The following is a 22,587-nucleotide window of genomic DNA, read 5'->3' as shown; positions in this document are numbered from 1 at the left end:
CCGTGTGAACATCTCATGTGATTAAAATCACTTCATCCGTTTACTTTAAAACTTTCTTTGCTTATTCAAAGCACTTTTAGATTGTCTAAAGTATGAATAAAACATGGTGGAGTGCTATTTAGCTAGTAAATAGATGGTTTATTTATTCCATTCTGATATTCTTATGAAAAAACCAATGGAATGATCAGCCAAGTTCCTGGGGAAACATGAGAATGTCATTCCAAACACACACACACACACACACACACCACAAAGACAGAGAGAGACAGAGAGAGAGACAGAGAGAGAGAGAGAGAGAGAGAGAGAGAGAGAGAGAGAGAGAGAGAGAGAGAGAGAGAGAGAGAGATCCACATCAGAGTTGAAGTCTTGTGTTTCCCCATGTGTGGTTCTTGAAAAAAAAATCACTGCAGATTTTCTGGAAGATTTTTCTCTTGGTGTGCCGGTGGTACCAAACCTCCTTAAAGTGATATAGGACATGGTGTTTCTTTCGTGGGAGGACTTGATGGCATAATTACCACGACCTGTAAAATCAATCAGATGTTGTTACATTATTCACAGACCCTCAGGGATTTTCTTCTTTACCCACACATTGTCACCATCACCAGTGTTCACCCTGTCACTATAGAACTGAATTTCACATCAATCTGATGGATTTCCCAGGTATCCCTTAGATCAGGCTATATCTAGGACATACATTCAGTTGTATAATTTTACCCTCTAGAAGCTTCTGGCTGTTATTGAGTCTTAGAGTGGAATAGTATGAGATATAAATGAGAGTACCGGTGAATTTGCTTAAAATGATCTTTTATAGAAAATACGGAGCTCTTTTCCCAAATAATTTGCTAGTGCTGATAGCAGCAGGATACATAAATCATGACTTGGTTGCCATATGTAAAGCACTATGATAATCAGACTGGCCCGGAGTGGCAGGAGGAACCCTGAAAGCATGGGCAAATCTTGTTCTTTTTGGATAGTTTTGACAGGAATAGCTGAAGATCCCAGAGAAGATTAGATTTGCATTACATGTTACATGTCATTACACATCTAGACTCAGAGAGCTTGAGGGCAATGCTTTTCAGCTTTACTACTATTATTCAGTTCACAAGAAGCACAGACTTCCATCTAGTAAATACTAAAGTCTGAAAGGTGTGAAGGAATTTACCTGTCCCAAAATTCATCACTCAGTGAAATCACAATAACTTCAGCACTACCCAAGAAACTTACAACTCTAAGGCCTTAAATTGCAAACCCATCATAAGCTTTGCCGAGATCTAGTCCAATGTTCTTCTTTAGGCTGAGCCTGTGGAGATGTAGATGTGGTGTTTCTTGGGAGCTCCCAGAAAGAGGAGGGGAAGGATATAGATGAATACCCAGGGATCTCACCATTTTATTATCTCTTTATTATTGGCTATGAGTTCTGTCCATCACTGGACCCTGTGGGCAATTAGACTATTGAGCAGCTGTGGGGTTTTACTAGCTTCTAACTCACGTTAGAGTTCTCAATACTTAAAAAATACTTAAAGAACACAATGCCATAATCTTGTCCCTGCCTACTTCTGTCTCTTCTTTCATTCCCCACTCTGTAAGATCATTTTTTTCTGAACAGAAGCCAGAAGGATTTGCTACAAGTATCAGGGTAAGACAATGCCCAGGTGGATACCAAATGACAGATAAGTCTTATTCCCAGTGCTTCTTTATATCCAGGGAAGGCTGCTATGATAAGAGAGTGGAGTAAATCTGGCACCCTCTGTGGACTTCTAAGATGTGAATTGTTCTCTGGTATGGACTTTAAGGTGGTGTCACTTGCAAGAAAAAGAACGGTAAAACTGTACTACTTTGACCATAATAAAAACAAAAATCCTGGATGTCTCTCAGTGACCCTCTCTTTGAGTGTGGATAAGACATGAGAATAGAATAGCATATCATTCCTGTGAGCAGGCCATAGATCAGTTGACTTTGAGTCAATTAATATTCTAAATGAACCTGTTCAACTTGTATGAACCAAAAGAACCTAAGACATTGGTTCCCTTAGTATCTTCAAAGAAGTACACTGTCCTACTTTCTATACTAAAGAGGATATGAATTGTGCCACATGACTATATAAAAGAAGCTTGAAGCTTTGAAGCTTCAAAGGATCCCACAGACCATCCAACTGCACGAACATGATCTTGTGGGTCCTTGAATAGAAAACTCAGGTGAGCTGTGCCCATTCTTCACCCATGGGAGCTGAGAGGTAATGAGTGAGAATTGTGTTCAGCTTCTGTGATTGTGTGATTTATTAAAGAGTGACAAAAAACATGAGACATATTCAAATGAAAGCCAAACTTACCCCACCGGGGTTACAACACATCACTCTGCATCCAAAGGCAGAAAGAGACACAGCAATGCAGAACTCCAGCACACTTAAAATGGCTACCATGATATCCAGACCCTGTCAATAAATCATAATGCAAGCATGTGAGGAGTGGGATTCACACATTCCAAACATTTCTACACTGAAAGAGGAGAGGCACTGGCCAAGAGCCTAGGAACATGGCTCCTGGCACAGTCTGACCCTTAATCAGTTCTTGGCGTTTTAAATGTTGCATATTCTGTCACCTTTTGAAGCACATGTATTAATTTAACCCCTGTGGAACTGTGGCCTTTCAAGGACACCTGTAGTTGATTCTTGCTAATTTCATGAGGCACAGTCCAGTTAGCTCACACAGTATGATATCTACCTGTTCTTTCTTATGAAGAACTCACCTAATCTGACCTCTTTGCTTATAATTCCATGCTTCATAATGTATCTTTTCCCCCAAGAATATGAAAGCTTCTTGAACTAAGAGAGCTGTTTCTGAACTCTCCCAATATTAACCCTGAGATCTTACATAAATTATGTTCTTCCAGAGACTTGGGAGATGGCTTAGCTGGTGTTTTCTATGCAAGCATGATGGCCAGACAACAGATCCATAGCACCCCATAAATGCCAGGTAGGTATGATGACCTGCATTCAATCCCCACATGCAGGCAGGGGATTCTTGGAACAAAAAGAACAGTCAGACAAGCTGAATCTGAGAGCTGTGGGTTAAAGTGTTAGATCATGCCTCAAAGTGGAGTGCAATCATGAAAGACACCTGATGACAACCTTTGGCCTACACACACACACACACACACACACACACACACACACACACACACACACATTGGCACACACAGATATACTCCTGAGAACATACATGCATATATTCATGCACAGTACACAAAATACAGACATGAAAAAAAAGTGTGTATGTGCTCCAAGGTCTGTGGAATAATGTCCCTGGTGCTCAGATAGGAACATACTTGACTTTAAGCTTAATGAGGCCCTTCCTTGTAGAGGTCCTGACATAAGATGAAACAGGAATAAAATAAGACCCACACAATTCAGAAGACTTCGTGACTTTAACAAGAAGATGGCTGATTGAGATGAATGATGATTCCATTATATAATGTGAAGAAAGCAGCTGCAGAACTTGTAACAAGCCCAGAGCTCTTTTAAGCATGAAGTATGGTGTGAGGTCACAGGGCCCATAGCCAAGGAAGTTACCTTACACAGCTTCAGTTCTAGAACTGTGTTCATATCATTGTACCCTGAATGTCTACAAGGTAACAGGCCTTCAGAAATAGCAAGCAAGATTATTAATCAGAAAAACTACATAGAATAGGATAGTTATAGGCAGGAAATTCTAGAACTTATCTTTGCCAAGTTCTGAGTGCCTTTGGAAAATTGTTCCATCCTTTAAACATTTGTATCTCATTTTGGTCGAGTGCATAGAGATTGAATTGCTTGCTATAAGGACTTTTAAAATGTTCAAGGGGGGATAATTAGTTACCAATGTCCCTCATGCAATTGTTTAGTATAAATAAATAGGGCCCAAGATTCATGGAATTTAACTTGGAAAATAATGCAGTTTATTCTGCCTAGGGAGTGAGAATGTGATTCCCTATATTTACCTGCATTTTTTTTTCTCTTTTGGTCTCATTGTACCCAGGGGTATGAGTGTGAGATGTAACTCTCACTCCTAAATAAAGGTTTGATAAAGTTCTCTATGGCTTCTAACTTCTCAAGTTGGTTCTACAATTGAGGAGTGTTGCTCTTAGTTTTGTTGGGTCAGTTTGCCCCAGCCTTGCTTCAACCATAGTTCCATGAAAACAGAAACCACTTACAATTAAAATGGACATGGTCATATGGCAGCTTTCTGAAGTGTTTCTATATGCACAGTAGTAGAAATGGAAAGAATAAATGCCTGGGCTCAGTGAGCTGATTATGATCCCTGAGATAGCAAACACGGAGCTGGTGATGTTCAGGCCTAGGCTACTTCGAACCTAGAAAGGAATAAAATTGATTAATTCAGTATCTTCAGGTCTGTCTCCACCCATCACCATAAACTCTTTAATTCTTTCCTTATACATTTCATCCTCACTGTTTTGACTAATTCAAAAGCACCCTAATTTGTCTCTACCATTATTTTCAACTCAACTCTCTTGTCAAAACAAAAATGTGAATGTCATTTCTACAACTAAATATTTCAGATTACTCCTACAGAGATACGAAGCATACTCCAAGTTTCTCCTACCAAGGATTTCAAAACTACTCTACTTTTAAAATTAGTTTATTTATTTAATTTGGGATGTGTGTGCCTGTGGAGGTCACAGAATTTTTGGGAGTTAGCTCTGTCCTCCCACCATGTTGGGGTAGGATGTCTCTTTTTATTTATGAAGCTGTGCAGCCCAGCTGGCCTCCTGTATGGCCTCAGGTTGTCAGGCTTGACGTGTTCACCTGCTGAGCCATCTCCCTGGGCTGTCTATTATACTCTAGCAGAAGCAGGAGATCTCCATGTGTTGGTCTCTTACCATTCTCTGCTGCAAGATTCCCTGATTTCTTCTGTTTGGATAAATGCTGCTGGCCTCTTATTGCCCTTTGCATATTTCCTTCTCTGCTGTTTATTTCTTTTTGCAATTCCCTTCTAGTATTGAAAGTATATCAACTTTTTATAAGAAGCAAAACTTCCCAGGAAAGTTTGAGTGGTTTGGGGAGACTGTAGCATGGTAGGTATATACTAATGGTCACAGCTCGGGGATGTGTAGGGGCACAGATTTGGAAATGTTGTATTAAACACATTCTAGAGTTTGAGGTATCTCTTTTGAGTAAGGAGAATGCAAGTATTGTCCTAGTTAGCGTCAAGTTTGTTGAGATCTTGGTTTGAGTCCTTTTCCTTGGTTTTATGACAGATATCCTGGCATGTTATATTTTAAATTTGTCACTTCCTGAGAAATAACTCATCGTGAAATTTGTTTTATTCAAAAAATCTTTTCTGAATACAATCAGAGCACACATTTTGATCAATCAGTCAATAAATGCTATGTCACTCAAATGTCTAGTGTCATGGTCATGGTTGTGGATAGTAAACTTCAAGGTAGATTTGATTAATCATGCTTGATTTTTCTTCTCCTGAATTCTCTATATCCTGTGCCAAGATTCCCCTGATACCAACTGAGCAACTAACAAGACAGAACTGAACAACAGAAGCTCTACCCTCATTGTCTGTTAACCAACCAAGCAAGAGTTTTGTCTGCAAAAGCCAGAGTCATGGTATTTAAGTCTCTGCACAGGAGCCAGTGAGCCCTTGCTCTGTACTAAAACTATACTACCAGTAATTTAAACCAAATGACTTTTTTTCAATCCAATAGTAATTTGCTTAGACCAAGAGTAAACTTGTTGAATGATGTTCTGATTGCATGAAGAGTCTTCTCTGTCACTGTGTTTTCCTGAATTGACCATACTTCATATCAAAGAAGTATTTTGTTTTGTGTGATGTTGAGAATTATGAATCACTCTAAGCCTTAATTTTCTCCTCTAGTGAAATTAAAGGCTAACAACTAAGCGTCCCTTATAGGTAATGTTTGGTGTGATTGAGGATGAGAAGGACCTGGGTAGTTTTCTCTTAGAATCATTTTAAATTTTAGCCCATATTACTTTTTTAAGAGCATGAAATCTTTCATTGCCAATAAAGATATGTTCTTATCCATAAAAAAAGAAAATCACTATGACACAATATTCAACCTTATGTCAGAACTTAGCTAATTTTTGGCTAAAAATTTTAATAGGAAGATTCTTCTAGATGAAATACTAACTCCTCCTTTGTTTCTTAAATGTTAAGAAAAAATTTTTTTTACATCCTGGCAGAACAGATGCTTTGATTATATCCCTCCTCTTTTGACACCAATATATATATATATATATACTCACCAAACCTTTTGTAGTCCTTCTTCCTGCTACAATTGAGAATGATCCTGAAATAATAAACTAGAAATAAGAGGTAAAATTCAAGTTAAAATATTTTATTCATTATTGGAAATTATAACATATTGAAACCTACTCCTAAATTTGATATATATGTGAAACAGATTGACTATATTAAAAGAACCTCAAAAGATAAGACAGTGTCTGTCCCCCTGTCCTCCCTGCCCCCCACCTTGTTGTAGAATATTATTTTAAGGTGTGTTACTTTTGTTTATGTTGCATTTATTTGACTCTATGAAGCTGTGTTACTGGGCCTGTCTAAAACACCTGATGGTCAATAAAGAGCTGAATGGCCAATAGTGAAGCAGGAGAGAGAAATAGGTGGAACTGGTAGGCAGAGAGTATAAATAGAAGGAGAAATCTGGGAGGGAAAAGGGAAGTAACTAGAGAAAAAGGAGGACTCCAGGGGCCAGTCACCCAGCTACACATCAAGCAATTGAGTAGAGTAAGATTTACAGAAGTAAGAGAATGGGGAAAGCCTTGAGGCTAAGTTAAGAAAAACTGGCAAGAAACAAGCCAAGCTAAGGCTGAGCATTTATAAGTAAGAATAAGCCTCCATATATGATTTATTTGGGAGCTGGGTGGTGGGCCCCCAAAAGAGCAAAAACAACCAATGATACCCCCTTTTCCTAGAAAACAGAAGAATTCTACCAGACAGGTCACTGGTACAATTCATCAATGTTTTAAATTCTTTGACAATTTCATACATGTATGCTGTGGGATGGTCTGTATGCCAAATTGCTCTGATTGGTCAATAAATAAAATACCGATTGGCCAGTGGCTAGGCAGGAAGTATAGGCAGGACTAACAGAGAGGAGAATTGAGAGAATTCTGGGAAGTGGAAGGCTGGGGAGGGAGACACTGTCAGCCGCCGCCATGACAAGCAGCATGTGAAGATGCCAGTAAGCCACGAGCTACGTAGCAAGGTATAGATTTATAGAAATGGATTAATTTAAGATATAAGAACAGTTAGCAAGAAGCCTGCCACGGCCATACAGTTTGTAAGCAATATAAGTGTCTGTGTGTTTATTTTATAAGTGGGCTCTCAGACTGCCAGGGCTGAAAACTCCAGCTATACATGTATATATTAAGTGATGGTCATTTCACCTCCCCATCCCATTACACTCTCTCATTTACTCTTTTCCACTGAAGCTCTTCTTCCCAATAATTACACACACACACACACACACACACACACACACACACACACACACACCAAAATTACTATTAAGACTGTTTAAGAGCCCTGCGACATAAATTTCTAAAAAACAAAAACAAAAAAAAATTCTAAATCTCTAAAGTGAATTACTGTTCATATAGCAACAAAATTTAAGGATTTATTAAACAAAGAAAAAGACTAATATTATACTTATTTAAATAGCTACTTGGTCAGTCACCTAGCCAGAGAAACAACACTCAGGAGTTATGACTCACTTTAAACCACACTAAAGAGATAGAAGAAATAATTATCCCTTTAATGACATACTGTGCTTTTCCTTCCCAGAATCCTGGCTCTCCAGGTGCTGTTCTAGGGGCCACCATGTGGTTCAACTAGGTCTGTCCACTTGTCTGAGTATTGACTCAGAAAAGACTTAACTATTTCTTTTTTCTTCTTTATTTGTCTCCTTTATGCATGTTGGCCAGAGTCCAAGTATTTTTTTTATTTGGTACTTTGGGCTTAATTGGTTTTTCTCTAAAACATTCCTCCCACCATGTGCCTGCTTGGCACTACATGGCTAATACCCATGCCAACTTAACTCAGGTGGCATGGGTTATTATTTCCTCCTCTCAGCAACTTGGGTTCTTTCAACTTGGCAAGTGTTTTCAGTTTACATAAAATGTCTAGTGTCAACACAGTTGGACTCACCTACTTTCACAGTTCTCCTATATAGCTTTCAAAGGTAACTTTTCACATTTGATTTTACATTTAAATATATTGTCTTCATTCCAAAATGGGTGAACTAATGAAATAGTTTGAAAAACTTATTCTTCAACACATTTCTAATGTTAGGATGTTAGCTGATTTATGTAAATGTAATGAACAGTTGGTGGGAGGTGAACATAGAGACTATTTGTCACAGTATATAAAATACTTTATGAGTATATGGTATGGTCTTGTAAATGGTACTGTTGGTTGGATCTTGAGTGTCTCTCAAGGCCTTTGTGTTAAAGGCTTGGTTCCTCCTTATCATGTGCTGCTTGAGTGTGGTGCTTTTAAGAAGTGAGACTTAGAAAGAGGTTTTCTGATTAAGAGGCAAGCCTGTAAAAGGGGTAGTAGTGGTGAATATTAGCAATAAACAATGGTATCCATGTGATGCCCATTATTTTGTATCATTAGTACTAAATGAAAATAAACAAAAGCAAGATATTGGATACTTCAGTATCAACCTACATAATATCTGAGAAAGACACTTGAATATGGTTATTAAAATAACTATTTAGATATTACTATAACTTATAGTGCCAACATCTAAGACTATCACTTAAAACTAGTATAAATAACTAAGCACTCAATAAGGCACATGGGAATATATTCTACTCATTTTATTCATTCTCCCATGAATTTGACAAAAGGGTGAACTAAATAAGTGAATAACAATTGGCACAAGCTAATGATAGCAAATCCTTCACCCTTGTTAACAACTGTTTTGAAAATATGCATTGAAAATATGCATATCTATCAGAAATGAGATATGTTAATAAGTCAGATTGATCTACCAGCAATACTCATTGAGTAGTTTGCACAGCTGAACTAAACAACACTGGAAATGATAAGTTGCTGGCCTTCATCATGTGAAAGAATTAATATTAACACATGTTCAATTTATTCTGATCGGAGTTCATGGTTACATACTACTGCAATATATCTTCATTGATATATACTAAATTTTTAAACTACTTGTGGCATTTATATTGTCATTGCTGTGTTATATATGAGTCAAAGGAAATTTTAAGACTTTTTTCTCAAAGTTGCAGAAATACTTGATAGGACCATATTCCATGGGTTGTTGGCCAGGGAGCCCACAGAAGCTTCCAAAACAATGCACGCTACTGCCATTGTTTCTGGATACCTACCAGAACTAGATAGTAAAAGTCTATTGATGAAGACATCACACACTAGAGATACAAAGGCAGAGTAAACACTCTAGTGAAGTTCTCAGCCCTGGTCATAGAAACTTCTTTCCACAGTGCAGAATGGTCAAGGTAAGTACTCAAACTGACCAAAGTTCTGAGAATAAGTGACTGGTAAATGCTTGGCTCCCAAAAAGGACATCTATGTCAGAGAGAGAGAGAGAGAGAGAGAGAGAGAGAGAGAGAGAGAGAGAGAGAGAGAGAGAGACCAGTGAATATCACAGAAGACTAAATGGAAGACTATAGGAGCTGAAGGATGGGAAGGAGTGTGATGGGGTATAATCTTCTGGAATTAACACGGCCATTGCAACCATGAACATATAGAAGCTGTGAGTTTTTACACAGGCCCTGGGAAGAAGAAAAAAATGGAGGGAGGGCGAGAGAGACAGAAAGAGAGAAGGTGGGAGGAAGACTAGTTAGGAGGCAGTAGTTGACAGTGGTGGGATATAAGTACAGTATAAGATATAAGTACAGTGTATTATATACAAGTATTTTATCACCTATTTTTAAAAAATAATTAAATGAAAAAGATATAAGACCCCCCAATAAATTAGTAAACTTAGAATCTTATAAACAATGTTATGCTAGACCCATTTATATCATAAGATATCCAACTCACCATCAGAGATCCCCAGATTGGGTACCCTATATACACTGAGACAGGGAGAATCTCACCAGATGGCACAACAGCACTTATCATCATGATTCCTATGCTGAGGTTCATGAGGGCAATCACAATCTGTACAACCTGGAGATGACAGCAAAGAAATGAGATCATTGACCACAAATGTGTGCCATGTCACACTTAGACAACCACCGAGTTACTCACATTCTCCATCTTTGATACACTAAGGTGAAGTTCTGGATCATTTTGTCTTTGTTTTTTTGTCCATGTAGCTGTGGATATAATAACTTATCAAATGCCCTGCAAAACGTCTATCATTATGCCAGTAAAACCAGAAGGAATATTCCCAAGCCTTTTCCGAGATGCATTTTCTGATACTCAAGATGCTTCTTCCATAGCTGTCTCCTTAGTCACATGCTCAAACAAGAGTGTCCCAGGCGTTAGTAAATAATTACAGAAGGCAGGGGCAAAGAAGTAACTTGAAGAAACACAACTAGTGTTTGTTAAATAGAGTGAAAAAAGAAGAATAAATAGCTTTAGGATCTTGGGAGCATTGAGGGGAAAAATGTTAATAAAGTGTCCTGAAATGGGAGAATCCAGGGCTGGCAAGGTGGCTCAGCAGTTAAGTGTACACACTGCTAGTTCTTGTAGAGGACTAGAATTCTGTTCCCAGGACCCACATCTGAAGGCTCATAACTACCAGTAACTCTAGCTCATGGGAACTCGATGCTCTCTTCTGGATTCCACAAGCAACACACACACACACACACACACACACACACACACACACACACACACTTACAAAATAAAAATAAATCTGTTTTAAAAGTATGGCTACTATATAATAAATAGTCTCCTTACATTAGAATACAAAGGAATGGAAAATTATAAAACTTGGGAGATTCAAGAAAGGGAATACATAGAAGTTAGAACGTATATTACCACAATGTATGAGTTTTTAAAAGATGACAGATATAAAATTAACTACCTAAGTGTTTGTCTTTGGAAACCCAAGAAAGAAAAGCAACTGAAGAAGGGAAAGTGAATTTTAGAATGGAAATCAAGCATTTGATAGAATTCACTTCAGACACCTTCTGCATCCACTGCTTCCTACTTTAGAATATCACTAATTTTTAATGTATTTTATTTGATGACATCAGCTCATTCAGATTTTATAGTTTTGTTTTGTTCTGCTTTTAATTTTGGCACATAGCGTTTTTAAAGAGTTCTCCATTTCATCTGCATTACTTAATCTGCAAACTTGGGAAGTGAGGGTAAGAAACCAATGGACTAAGACAAAATCTACAGTTATGTTTTTCACTAAAAAGACACAATAAAAATCTATTATCTGTTAACCAGGCCAGATAAGAAAAAAAAAAGAGGTCATCCATTAGTAATACCAGGCAGTATATGCAAGTCAGATGGCCCTGGTTAAACAGAGTTGGTCACAAAAGACACAGCCCCAGGAAACAGATTATGTTGGTAAAATGGGAAGTGGAGTTGAAAGGAAAAAATGGAGATGAAAGTGTGGGAAAGAGAGAATGATCACACTATATTATATATTTGTATGAAACTGTCAAGTAACAAAATAATAAAAATGGAAAGAAAAGAAACTGTTGAAAGTGTATTATTACAGAATCAATAGATATTAAAAGATAGACAAACAAATACTTAAGAGAAATCTGAATCTGTGAATTTGTTAACACAGATGAAATGGAGAACTTAAAACACAATGTGCCAAAACTCAGAACAAGAAACAGAAAATCTGATTGGGCCAGTGTAATTAAATAAAATAAATTAACAATTAGTAATATTCTAAAATAGAAAGTACCAGGCAGGGGCAAAGATTTCAGAAGTGAATTCTACCAAATGCTTGACAACAATAAAAATTATGTATTTTTCTATTATACCTTCAATAAAGTATAGGCAAAATACTTTTAACAAAAACTACCCAGCAACATTTCTAATAAACATATACACTAAAATACTCAAATAAATATTAGTAAGCTAAAAGTAAAAATGTATGAAAATAACTATATACTATGACTAAGTTAGTGCTTATATCAGGTTTTGAAAATTGGTTAAAACTTTAATAATCAATTTAATCTAACATAGAAACTTTAAATCATATGACATATCAACAAATGCAGAAATAGCATTAGACAAAATCTAATACATCTGTAAAGTCTCCCTAATATGTCTTCCCAAGCATGAGTTGAACTAGGACTACAATAGACATCCCAAAGTGGACAGGGAAAAGCCCCTTAGGCCTCAGTCCTACACAAAGAACTACAGACAGCTAAGGAATGCTCAGAGTGACAAAAATAGTTTTCCCCAGGGAGGAGTACACCAATTGGTTATCTAATACCAAATGGTCAACCCCAAGAACATACATACAAGTAACATTCAGACTGAGCAGCTTATATTTAGGAACATATATTTATATACATATATGTATGTAACAACAATAAATGAAAAAAGAGGTCATGAATTTGAAAGAGAGCAAGGAGGCGTATACTGGGAGGGTTTGGAGGGGGAAAGGGAAGGGAAATGATATAATTATAATCTCAAAAATAAGGGAAAAAAGAAAATGGCTAAAATTCATCATATAATGTATAAAAGATGTCAAATAATAAAAATAGGGAAATGACAGACTTAAGTACTATTTGGTGTTTGTTATGTGTAAATCTAACAAAGTATATGGAAAAATCTATAAGGAAAACAGTAAACCTCTGATGGCTTAAGTTACCAAAGAGAGGATATACTAGACGCCAAGACAATATTGTAAAAAAAAAAAAATTCTCCTCACCTTCATATACAAATTTAATGAAACTCAAAATTACTGCAATTGTTATAGTTCCCGAAAGCTGATGCCCAGCATGGGCTTTTACATAGTGAGTTCCAGGCCAGCATAGTGTACATAGCAATTGTGGAGCCACGGGAATTCTCATCACTCCTATTTGAAATACGCAAGATGGCACAGTCTCATAAAGGATGGGTAATTAGGCATCTTCTTTGGAACTAAATAGTTTTGCAAAATGCCAGTGTTCAGATTAAGTTTGTAACACAGAAGTTCAGCCACAAGAAGCTTGGTCCCCAGCATGGCAATGTTGAGGTAGTGGAAACTTTAAAGCTTAACTGTGATGGCTAGACTTACATCATCATGACACAAACTAGAGACATCAGAGAGAAAACCTTAGGAAATGCTTTCATAAGATTGTGTTGTAGGCAAACCTGTAGGGCATTTTCTTATGATGGGGGAGGGCACAGTCCATTGTGCTGCTGCCATACCTGGGCTGGGTATCCTGGGCTCTATAAGAAATCAGGCTGAGCAAGCCATGGGGAGTAAACCAGCAAGCAGCATCCCTCCACCGACTCTACATTAGTTTCTGCCTCCAGGTTCCTACCCTGTTTGCATCCCTGTCCTGGCTTCCTTCATTGATAGACTACATTGTGTAAGTGTAAGCCAAATAAACCCTTTCCTTCTCCAAGCTGCTTTTTGGTCATGGTGTTTTGCCATAGCAATAGAAACCCTGACTAGGACAGCAAGGAAGATATTAGTGTTGGAACTATGGACTGAATATGAAATGTCTCCCACAGGCTCATGTGTTGAATGCTTCATTCCTCAGATGTGGATGCTATTTGGGGAAGTTCTGGAAATTGTATAGGGGAGGTTTACCTGGAAGAAGTAGATCGCTCACTGATGGGTATATCCAAGTGGTTAAGGGTAGAAACCATCCTTGTATACCATTAGGTAAACAAGCTCTTTTGTCATATGCTCCTGATGCCATGGAGGTTTGAGTCAAGCAAATAAAGTGACACAACCATGGACTGACCCTCAGAAACATGATCAAAACAAATCTTTTATCTTTGAAGTTGCTTTTCCAGTGACACATGTCATAGTGATGCAAAAATAACACACAAAATTGGTAGCGGAAAAGTGATTAAACCTGGCCGTGGTAGTACTTTCCCTTTGGAACTGGCTTACAGGAGGAATTTGGAAAAGCTTTGAAAAGCCTTAAGCATTGTGTATACCAAGCTTAATTGATGGTTATGATAGGAGCTTAGAAGACAAGAATACATATGGTAACATAGAGTGAAGACCAGGCTCATGCGGTTTGACCTAGGGTATTGGGAATTTGACTAGAAGCCACATGTGTTATGTGTTGGGGGAAAATGTATCGACAATTTCTCTATGTCCTGAGATTCTGAGTGAGGCTAGACACAAAAGCAACAGGCTAATTGACTTAGCATAGAAAAGACAACATACATTCAGGATATACATGGATATTGCTTGCTGGCTTTTAGTCAGATTTGCAACGAGACTATAAGTTAATAGAATATAATGTTTTTTTTTTTTCAGAAGCTAAGTTCTACAAATTAAACACCAAAAACTCCAAGACCATTTGATGCATTAAGAGGCTAGCAGGACACTGTGGTTGGTGTTACATTGGTGATCTTAGAATTTATAGCACTGTTGTTCTCTCAGAATCAACATACCCCAAGGATTTTGGGTTCTCCCTTCAAGAACTTCTCTGTCATCCTTTTCCACGAAAGTGAATTCACATATAAAGGCTGTTGTCCCACTTTCTGGGCATCATAGCCAGCTTCCAATGCAGTGTGTTCTATTCCTTGTATGGTTATCATGGCAGCAGAAGCAGTTCTAGAAGAAGAAATGTAATTTAGGGTGACTTCCTGGAAACAGGGAGCAGGGAGTCTAAATACAATATGACACATAGATACCAACTGAGTTAAATGTGTTAGGACATGCAAATTAAGAGAATCCCATGCTATAATTCTAGTTAATGATGTACTAATCTATGTTCTGTATTCCAAACTTGATTATGTATACTCACATCTACTTGTGAATTTTCTTCGTTCATATTCCTCATAATTATCATTACTTATTTTATGCCTGGATATCTCCATCTAATATTTTCTGTAAAGTTAGTTTCAGGTTGTGTCTGTCTGGGAAGAGATTTTATTTTTCCTGTATTCTGAAAGATTTTTTCCTGGTTGTAATAGTCTTGGGCTGTCAAGGACTCTTTCTTTCAGCACTTTGAGCACCTCAACCTAGCATCTCCTGGACCACAAGGTACTTCACTGAAAAAAATCCGCTATAAGGCTGGTCATGATTTCCTTGTATGAGAAATGTTTTTCTCTCAATGTCTCTAAAGTTCTTCTGTCTCTGCTTTGGACAATTTCATTATAGTAAGAGAAAATATATTTGGAACACTTGTGCTAACAGGACCTAGATTTTTATGTCTCTCTTAGGACTTGGTTCTCACCAACTGTTTCATTTACTAAATCTTCTATTGTTATTTTTTTTATCATTTCTCCTTCTAGTTTTATAATAAGAAAATTTATTTGTTATTAACATCCTAATAGCATCTTAGGGTCTTGACATACTTTTAAAATTCTTTTTTTTTACTGTGGAATATTTCAAAAGAATCATTTTTTTAAGTCTTAGATTTTAAATTTCTGCTTGATGTAGTCTGATATTGAAACTATTGTATCTTAATCCTATTTATTGGGGTCTTCAAATGTTCTGTTTGCTTTTTGTGATATGAATCTTTGTCAAAATTTTTATTTGTATCATGAATTTTCTTGTTGCATTGAATTCACACACTTTGAATAAATACTCTAGCTTCACTTGCTTTGGGTTGATTTTGGAAATCATTGCATTTGCAGTGCCCCTCTCCCAAGAATGCTGTGGAAGGGCTACGTGCCCTTCCTTCATGGAAGCCCAACAATTAACTCAGCCAACCATGTTAGAAAACTGATTTTTTTTTTTTTAGAATCAATAGTGCTTCTTACCTGCCCTCCATGTCCAATAAATCATTTTTCCAAATCTACATTTATTCCAATTTATCAAAGGAATTCTTCATCCTATCTGACAATTTTTAAGCATTCCCTGGGTCCATTTGATCCGTGTATATTTAATCTTACCCTACTTCATAACCACATTGGTCATTTTAAGATGTAAAACAGTTTTAATTTCTTACTAAGAGAAATTCATATTTTAATCCCAATCTATATTTCTTTTTTTTTTGTTTGTTTGTTTTTTTTTTTTTTTTTTTCGAGACAGGGTTTCTCTGTGTAGCTTTGCGCCTTTCCTGGAGTTCACTTGGTAGCCCAGGCTGGCCTCGAACTCACAGAGATCCTCCTGGCTCTGCCTCCCGAGTGCTGGGATTAAAGGCGTGCGCCACCAACGCCCGGCCCAATCTATATTTCTAACATTTATATTTTCCCCCTTTTGATTTTTGAAGTGTCAAATATATTGGATATATTTAAGTTTTTCTACATCAACAAATTTACTTCTGCACATTCAGCCACCTTGCAGTATTTTTCTACCACATCCCTTTTCTGCTTTGCCACCACAACAAAAAGTCCATTCTCATCTCTTCTCATGCACTGATAGTATCACATGTGTTCTGCCTTCCTTTGTACACAACTCCCCACCACACATGAGTTACTCAGCCAACAATGGTAAGGAAGTGTTTAAGAAATCTGTGTGACTTCCCTCATAAACAATATAAGAAAAGGGTGTTGTGAAAGTAACGGATGTTGCTTTTCAGTCCAATTTAATATGTGCTTTGGTTTATTTGCTTTTTGCGCTTATTTTTTGTCTTTATTTTTCTAGACATACATTCAGAAGATTTAGAAAAATGTAGATTCTACCTAATTGTAACTATTAAAACCTAAGTAGGCCTTGCAAACACTTCATTTGATCCCTAGTACCCACATTAAAAAAATTAAAAAGCCAGCATAGTGGCATGAGTTTGTAATCTCTGTGCTGGGAAGGCAGAGACAGGTGGATCCCTGGGGCTTGCTGACCCACTAGCCTACCCTACTTGGCAAGTTCCAGACCAGAAAGAAACCCTGTATCAAGAAAACAATTATACATAACCAGAGAAATGACACCCAAGGCTGATTCTGGCCTCTGTAAGCATGTACACACATATTCACCCACGCACACATCATCATTACATCCACATACACACTTGTGCATGCACACACATGCACACACACTACATAACTACTCTAGCTCCACTTGCTTCAGGTTAATTTTGGAAATCACTGTGTTTGAAGCCAAACAGTTGAAAGGTACAGTACTAGTCTCCTAAGATCTCTGCAGTAGATACTACCTCTTTCTGGAGTTCTCTAAGGAACTAACAGCTGCTCTCAGGCGAAGATTGCCAGTCCTTTGCTTCCCTGGATTTTGGGGGGAATGGTGCCTTTTTCCTACTTTCCCAGTTTTTGATGAGAGATGCTTTTTGTACCCTAGTGATTCATTATAGGATTAGTTATTTGGGAAAACTAAAATGACCTGACCAAAATGCTTAACCCTCAGTATATTTTCTTTACATTTCCAAAGCCCAGTACATCAGACAGCTTCAGGCCACAGCCACCTGTGCATCAGCAAAGCTGAGCATTCCAAATTTGTAACTTCCTTGTCACCTGCATATGTTATATGTGTAAACAGATCCCCTGTATAAGCCTGTGTGGGTAACCCATAAGAAGGTGGCCTTGTTGATAATAGTGACCTTGGGCTGCCAAGTTTCAAAATCAATCTTTGTTTCTTGCTCTGACAACTGATATTACAAGCAGTGGCCTTTTCAAGTGTCTGGCAATGCACGTGGGTGTGGCAATAGTGCAAAACAGAACTGGGGGTTCTTCAGAGTTTGTGGCCTCCTTTCCACTTAGACTGGAAGCTTCTCCAGGATAGACTGTATCAACAGTGCCTCCTACAGTATTTCCATGATTCTCTGGTAAAGTGGTTCATGTTCTGGATATTTGAGGCTGATGTTGACTGTTTCTAAGGAACTCTGCAAGTAAATTCACACAGCTGCTCCCTACATTCACACCACAAAAATGTACTTTTGACACAAGGCAAATAAATTCTTTGAGGACAAAAAATTGTGTTTTTATTGTCTAGAGTTCAGTGCTCCAACTTTCATAACAGCCAAAGAATATTACACAGACATGAGGGACAGTTCTCCAGGCTAGGGAAGGATCTGCTAAGGTTTTACATTATCTCCGAGACATTTATGAGACTTTTGGCACATATAGTGTCTTTATTTTTTATCCATAGTAGAGAGATGGAGAAACACAGGCAGCCCCAGTCCTTCTAATAGCATCAAACTCCTTGTGGATCAGCACCAGCACCTGTCCTGTTTCCTCACTTTTATATGAACATCTCTTTCATGGGTCAGAATGATCTAAAAGGAATCATGAAGAAGATGAAGAAGAAGGGTCATCCTCTCCTAGGACAAAATTATAAAATAAAGTGGATATTCAACAAGAAGTCTGAACCTGGATCATTCTTTGTACGAGATAATGGTGGTAATGTGGGAAAAATGATGACCTGGGCAGGGTCAGTCCTGGACTAAGATCTAGTAAGTGTGGGTTATAGTTTAAGCTCATAGAAGTTTTTAGTCATTTTCTTCTTCCAAGTATGATTCATCTATCTGAGGAAAGTCTCTGCAGTTTCCTCTGACCCTTAACCAATAACCACACTAAAAATCTTCAATGGCCACACTAACAGTCTTCAAGGCTTCTTTCATTCCTAGATTTCCCACAAGAAGCTTAAGTTTATGACCTGAGTGTCCCATGCATGAATAGTGCCAAAGATTAGTGGGAACCTACATCAGCTCACAGTCTATCTCAGGATCAGGCTAAGTATGTCAGACTGGGGTCTTAACTTTCACCAGGATCATCTCCACCACATTCTGCCTGTGGCAGGTAGTTTCTTAACTGATGAACTGTAGAAATAACACATGTTGGAAGAGAACAAATGCAGTAGAAGACGGGACATTCAGAATGAATAAAATGATCAAAGGTGAAGGTACTGCTTTCTATTTTGAAGAACAAAAACAGCTAAAAATAGGTTTTAGCTCTTTTAGATCTTTTTAGATCTTAAAGATGGTGGAGGAGGATATAAACAAACAGCTACTGGGGAGTTTATAAGCTACTGGAAAATTCAGACAAGTCAACACACAAATAAACATGCTAAAATTCTGGCTAATCAGTTCTCTACAAGGTAACACAGAACAAACTGAGTCCTCATCAGACCCCAGTGACTCAAGTTTTGGAAATAAAGAGACTTTCCAGAGATTATGCCATCCAAAACAACACTGAACCCACTTTTGGCTTTTACTAGGCCTTTATTTTTTTTTTCTTGCCCCCCAGCATTGCGACATAGATCGCTCCTCAAATGCCCCACAAGTACATGTCAACGTGAACTCTTCCCTCCCTTCATGCAGAACGGTGGCTTGTTCCATGTGACATGGCCTCTTTTTCCCACCTTATTCTACTCCCAGGTGTCCTAGCATCCGAAATGAAAAACCATCATCACAAAAGGCTGTGGAAGGCAGGTTTGCACCTACCTTGTCTCTCAATTAGAAAGCCTGTTGTGTATCAGGTGAAGACCAGTCTTCAGGAATGAGCCTCAGGTTTTTTGTTTGGATGTAATGTCTTGCCCACAGCCCATGTGCCACTCAGCGTAAGTCCCGTACTTTTTCTGAATCCTAAAGGTTCCTGTGGAGGTTCTCTAAGAAACACAACTAGTTCCCCTTTTATTAGCAGAAGTATCCAATGATTCTGCCTCTTTGACGTGTGTGTGTTGTTTTTGGGGGGAATGGGGGTGGAGGAATGCATTAAAAAAGCAGTGTCTGTCACAATTTTTCAGATCACAACAGCACAGCTTTCCCTGAGCGTATCAGTGTGTGTACTCAACAGGCCAAAGTCATCATCATAGCCCTTCAACCCATTTAAAAGCCCATTTCAGACAAGGTTGGTGGTGCATGCCTTGAGTCCCATTACCCAGGAGTCTGAGTCTGAAGGATTGTGACTCATAGTCAGCCAGAGCTTCATAGAGACAACCTCTCTCAAAACAGCAAAAATGAACAAATGCCTGTTTATGACAGTTTCACACATTTTCATGTTCCCTTTCTTTCCCTAGAAAACTGTCTATGCATACTTTTCATGTGGGGTTTTCATAAAATCCCACTGTTTGGGATTTACCATAAATGTCCATCAAGAGGCAGCATGTTGGCTGTAAAAAAATAAATAGCACTTTGCAATTATTAAGTGAATAACCCCTTTCTCAGCCAAAGAAGCATTTAAGACAAATTCAGTTGCCATAATTTACTACATGATCTTGTCATCCTCCATAATCTAGGATTGTTCACTGATAAAACAAAATAATCCTTGACTTAATGTAGGAAGTATTATTCTGTTTTTCTATTACTGCATCAAAATAGTTGATACTGTATAATTTATATAAAAATGTATTTACTTCACTTATAGTTTTGAAGTCTCAAAAGCATGACCTTGGCTCTTGCTGGTTTTTGTTAGGGCTCTCTGGGTATAACACAACAAGAAAGATGGGAAAATGGTGGGAAAGTGGATAAGGGGTGGAGATCACATGGAGAGGTGGAGATCACATGGAGAGGTGGAAAGATGATGGTGTATTGACTCACCTTTAGGCCACACCTCATAAAGTTTCCACTACCTCCACAATTCCCCACTGAAGATCATAGATTCAGCTCATGAACCCTTGAAGGGCAGCTGCATCCAAATCACAGCAAAAATGAGAGGCAAGTGGTTGGCAATTTTTATTCATTCAAAAATTTCTTAGACAAATTTCCATATACCAAGCAATATGCCATGGATAAGATGGTGGAGGAGGATATAAATAAACTCAGCTACTAGGGACTTTGTAAGCTACTGGAAAATTCAGACAAGTCAGCACACAAATAAACATGTTAAAATCCTGGATAATCAGTTCTGTACAAGGTAACATAGAACAAACTGAGGCCTCATCGGACCCCAGTGACCCCAGCTTTGGAAATAAAGAGGAAAGTTTCCAGAGGTGACATCCAAAAGGAGACCAGATGAATGAGATAACCAGATGTAAGAGAGCTGGGGATGGAGGGAGTGTAGATGTAACCAACCGTCTTATTAAAATAAGAAACACAGAACCAATGTAAAAGAGAAAGCCAAGAGGTCAGAGCTCAGAGCTAAAATCTTACCTCCTGCAGTGCTCCTAGCTTCCCCGAAAGAGAGCTCCTGTGTGTCTGTCTTTAAATAGTCTTTCTGTTCTGCCTTCTCATTGGTTGTAAACCCAAACACATGACTGCCTCATCACTGCCTGTAAGTACCGCCCTCCAGGTCTTAAAGGCGTATGTCTCCAATGCTGGCTGTATCCCTGAACACACAGAGATCTACCTAGCTCTTCTACCAAGTGCTGGGATTAAAGACGTGTGCCACCACCACCATGCTCTTGCTATGGCTCTAATAGCTCTGACCCCTGGGCAACTGTATTTATTAACATACAATGAAAATCACATTTCAGTACAAATAAAATAAGGGAGATCTTATGTACTGATTCAGTAGTCATTCTTTCAAACTTTTACAGAGGGGCTTTAACCAAACAAAACTTTCATCAGCAAATGGACTGGAAGAAATGTGATGGTTCTCTGGTTCCAGAGGATGCTGGGGTGCAAGCTCCGTATGGCTTTTCAATTGTGGTGAATGTCACCAATGGCTGAGGGTGCCTCTGTGGTTGAAGCTGTAGAAATTATTAGCAAGGTTTGGGGGCAGGGGAACAAAGATTTTCTTAGTAGTAGTGGTTTGAGGGATGTTTTAGTGTTGCTTTCTCCATAATGGTGAGAACTAGCTGAAATGACCCCTCTAAGAGTTGGATCTGACCCAAACCCCTGTAGTCATAACAGTAGCAGAATATAAACATGCATTCTCAGAGTCACTGCAGATCTTGAACCTTGGGCTTAGTGATTTCTAAAACTCTATTTAGTACTAGACTCATTGAGGTTAGAGCCCTCGTGGTCTTGACAAGGTAGATTCATCTCAATGAGCGAATTAAAGACACAACTAATAGTAAAGACTTGAGAAAGAAGATTTATTTCCATGTAGCTACATTGAGAAAACAAGAGGTACAATGAGCTTGCCTACCCCTAAGTGATTTGTCTGGGTCTCCACATGAGGTGTAAGTTGAAATAAAAGAAAGCACACATCTAAGCAGTCTTGGCCCAAGTATGGTTCCCACACTGACTCATCATTGTTTGACTTCATTCCCCCCTGCAAGGTGGTCTGACAAATTTTCAGAACTTCAAGAAATCTCTTCCAGGAGACAGATCCTCTTCTGCTACTGCCAGGACTTCACCCCTTCCTTTGTACGGCACAAAATTCATGGGGAAAATTTCAATTTCTTGAGACCACCATTTCAAAAGTCCAGTTGCCTAGGGCAACTGTTTTAAAGTGTCTCTTTAAAACATTCCCCTTTCTTGAAGGACAGTCACGCTTTCACCTGAAACTGTCATGGTGGCTAACAACCACACACAAAGTCAGGATCTGTCACTCTGAAGCATCCTGAAGGCTCAGGAAACAGTTTAGCCATAATTATGACTTTGGAAGCAGGGGCAAGATAGTCACATGGCTCTGGAAATGAAGAAGTTTGGGCTCAGGGCATCAAGATGCAATT

The 22,587-nt window shown here is 38.3% G+C and overlaps 1 protein-coding gene across 3 annotated transcripts; it reads right to left on the bottom strand.

Moving 5' to 3' along the window:
* Positions 1-117: 117 nt before the first annotated feature.
* LOC102917860 (membrane-spanning 4-domains subfamily A member 4A) lies at positions 118-21,139 on the bottom strand. 3 transcript variants are annotated; one of them, XM_076560185.1, is made up of 7 exons: positions 21,119-21,139; positions 14,583-14,745; positions 10,077-10,205; positions 6,272-6,328; positions 4,189-4,347; positions 2,330-2,431; positions 118-521 (listed from the first exon to the last, which is right to left on the bottom strand). In XM_076560185.1, the coding sequence occupies exons 2-7, from the start codon at positions 14,727-14,729 to the stop codon at positions 459-461; spliced, it is 657 nt and encodes a 218-aa protein (XP_076416300.1). In that variant the 5' UTR covers positions 14,730-14,745; positions 21,119-21,139; the 3' UTR covers positions 118-458. The 3 variants fall into 3 exon arrangements, with proteins under 3 accessions (XP_076416300.1, XP_006998347.1, XP_076416308.1); XM_006998285.4 differs by lacking the exon at positions 21,119-21,139 and adding an exon at positions 19,472-19,811; XM_076560193.1 differs by lacking the exons at positions 6,272-6,328; positions 21,119-21,139 and adding an exon at positions 19,472-20,038.
* Between the last annotated feature and the right edge of the window lie 1,448 nt (positions 21,140-22,587).

Source organism: Peromyscus maniculatus, chromosome 1 (assembly GCF_049852395.1).
Source record: "Peromyscus maniculatus bairdii isolate BWxNUB_F1_BW_parent chromosome 1, HU_Pman_BW_mat_3.1, whole genome shotgun sequence".
NCBI lineage: Eukaryota > Metazoa > Chordata > Mammalia > Rodentia > Cricetidae > Peromyscus > Peromyscus maniculatus.
The sequence above is the reverse complement of the archived record's forward strand: the minus strand, read 5'-3'. Positions and strand labels throughout refer to the sequence as shown.

Bases quoted from the DNA above. Each gene is read 5' to 3' on its own strand.
- LOC102917860 (XM_076560185.1), bottom strand. From the start codon at position 14,729: ATGATAACCATACAAGGAATAGAACACACTGCATTGGAAGCTGGCTAT. The intron at 4,348-6,271 runs GTGAGTATATAT...ATTCCTTTCTAG, and splicing joins GAAGGACTACAAAAGGTTTG to GTTCGAAGTAGCCTAGGCCT. The intron at 2,432-4,188 runs GTAAGTGGTTTC...ATTTATTGACAG, and splicing joins TGACCATGTCCATTTTAATT to GGTCTGGATATCATGGTAGC.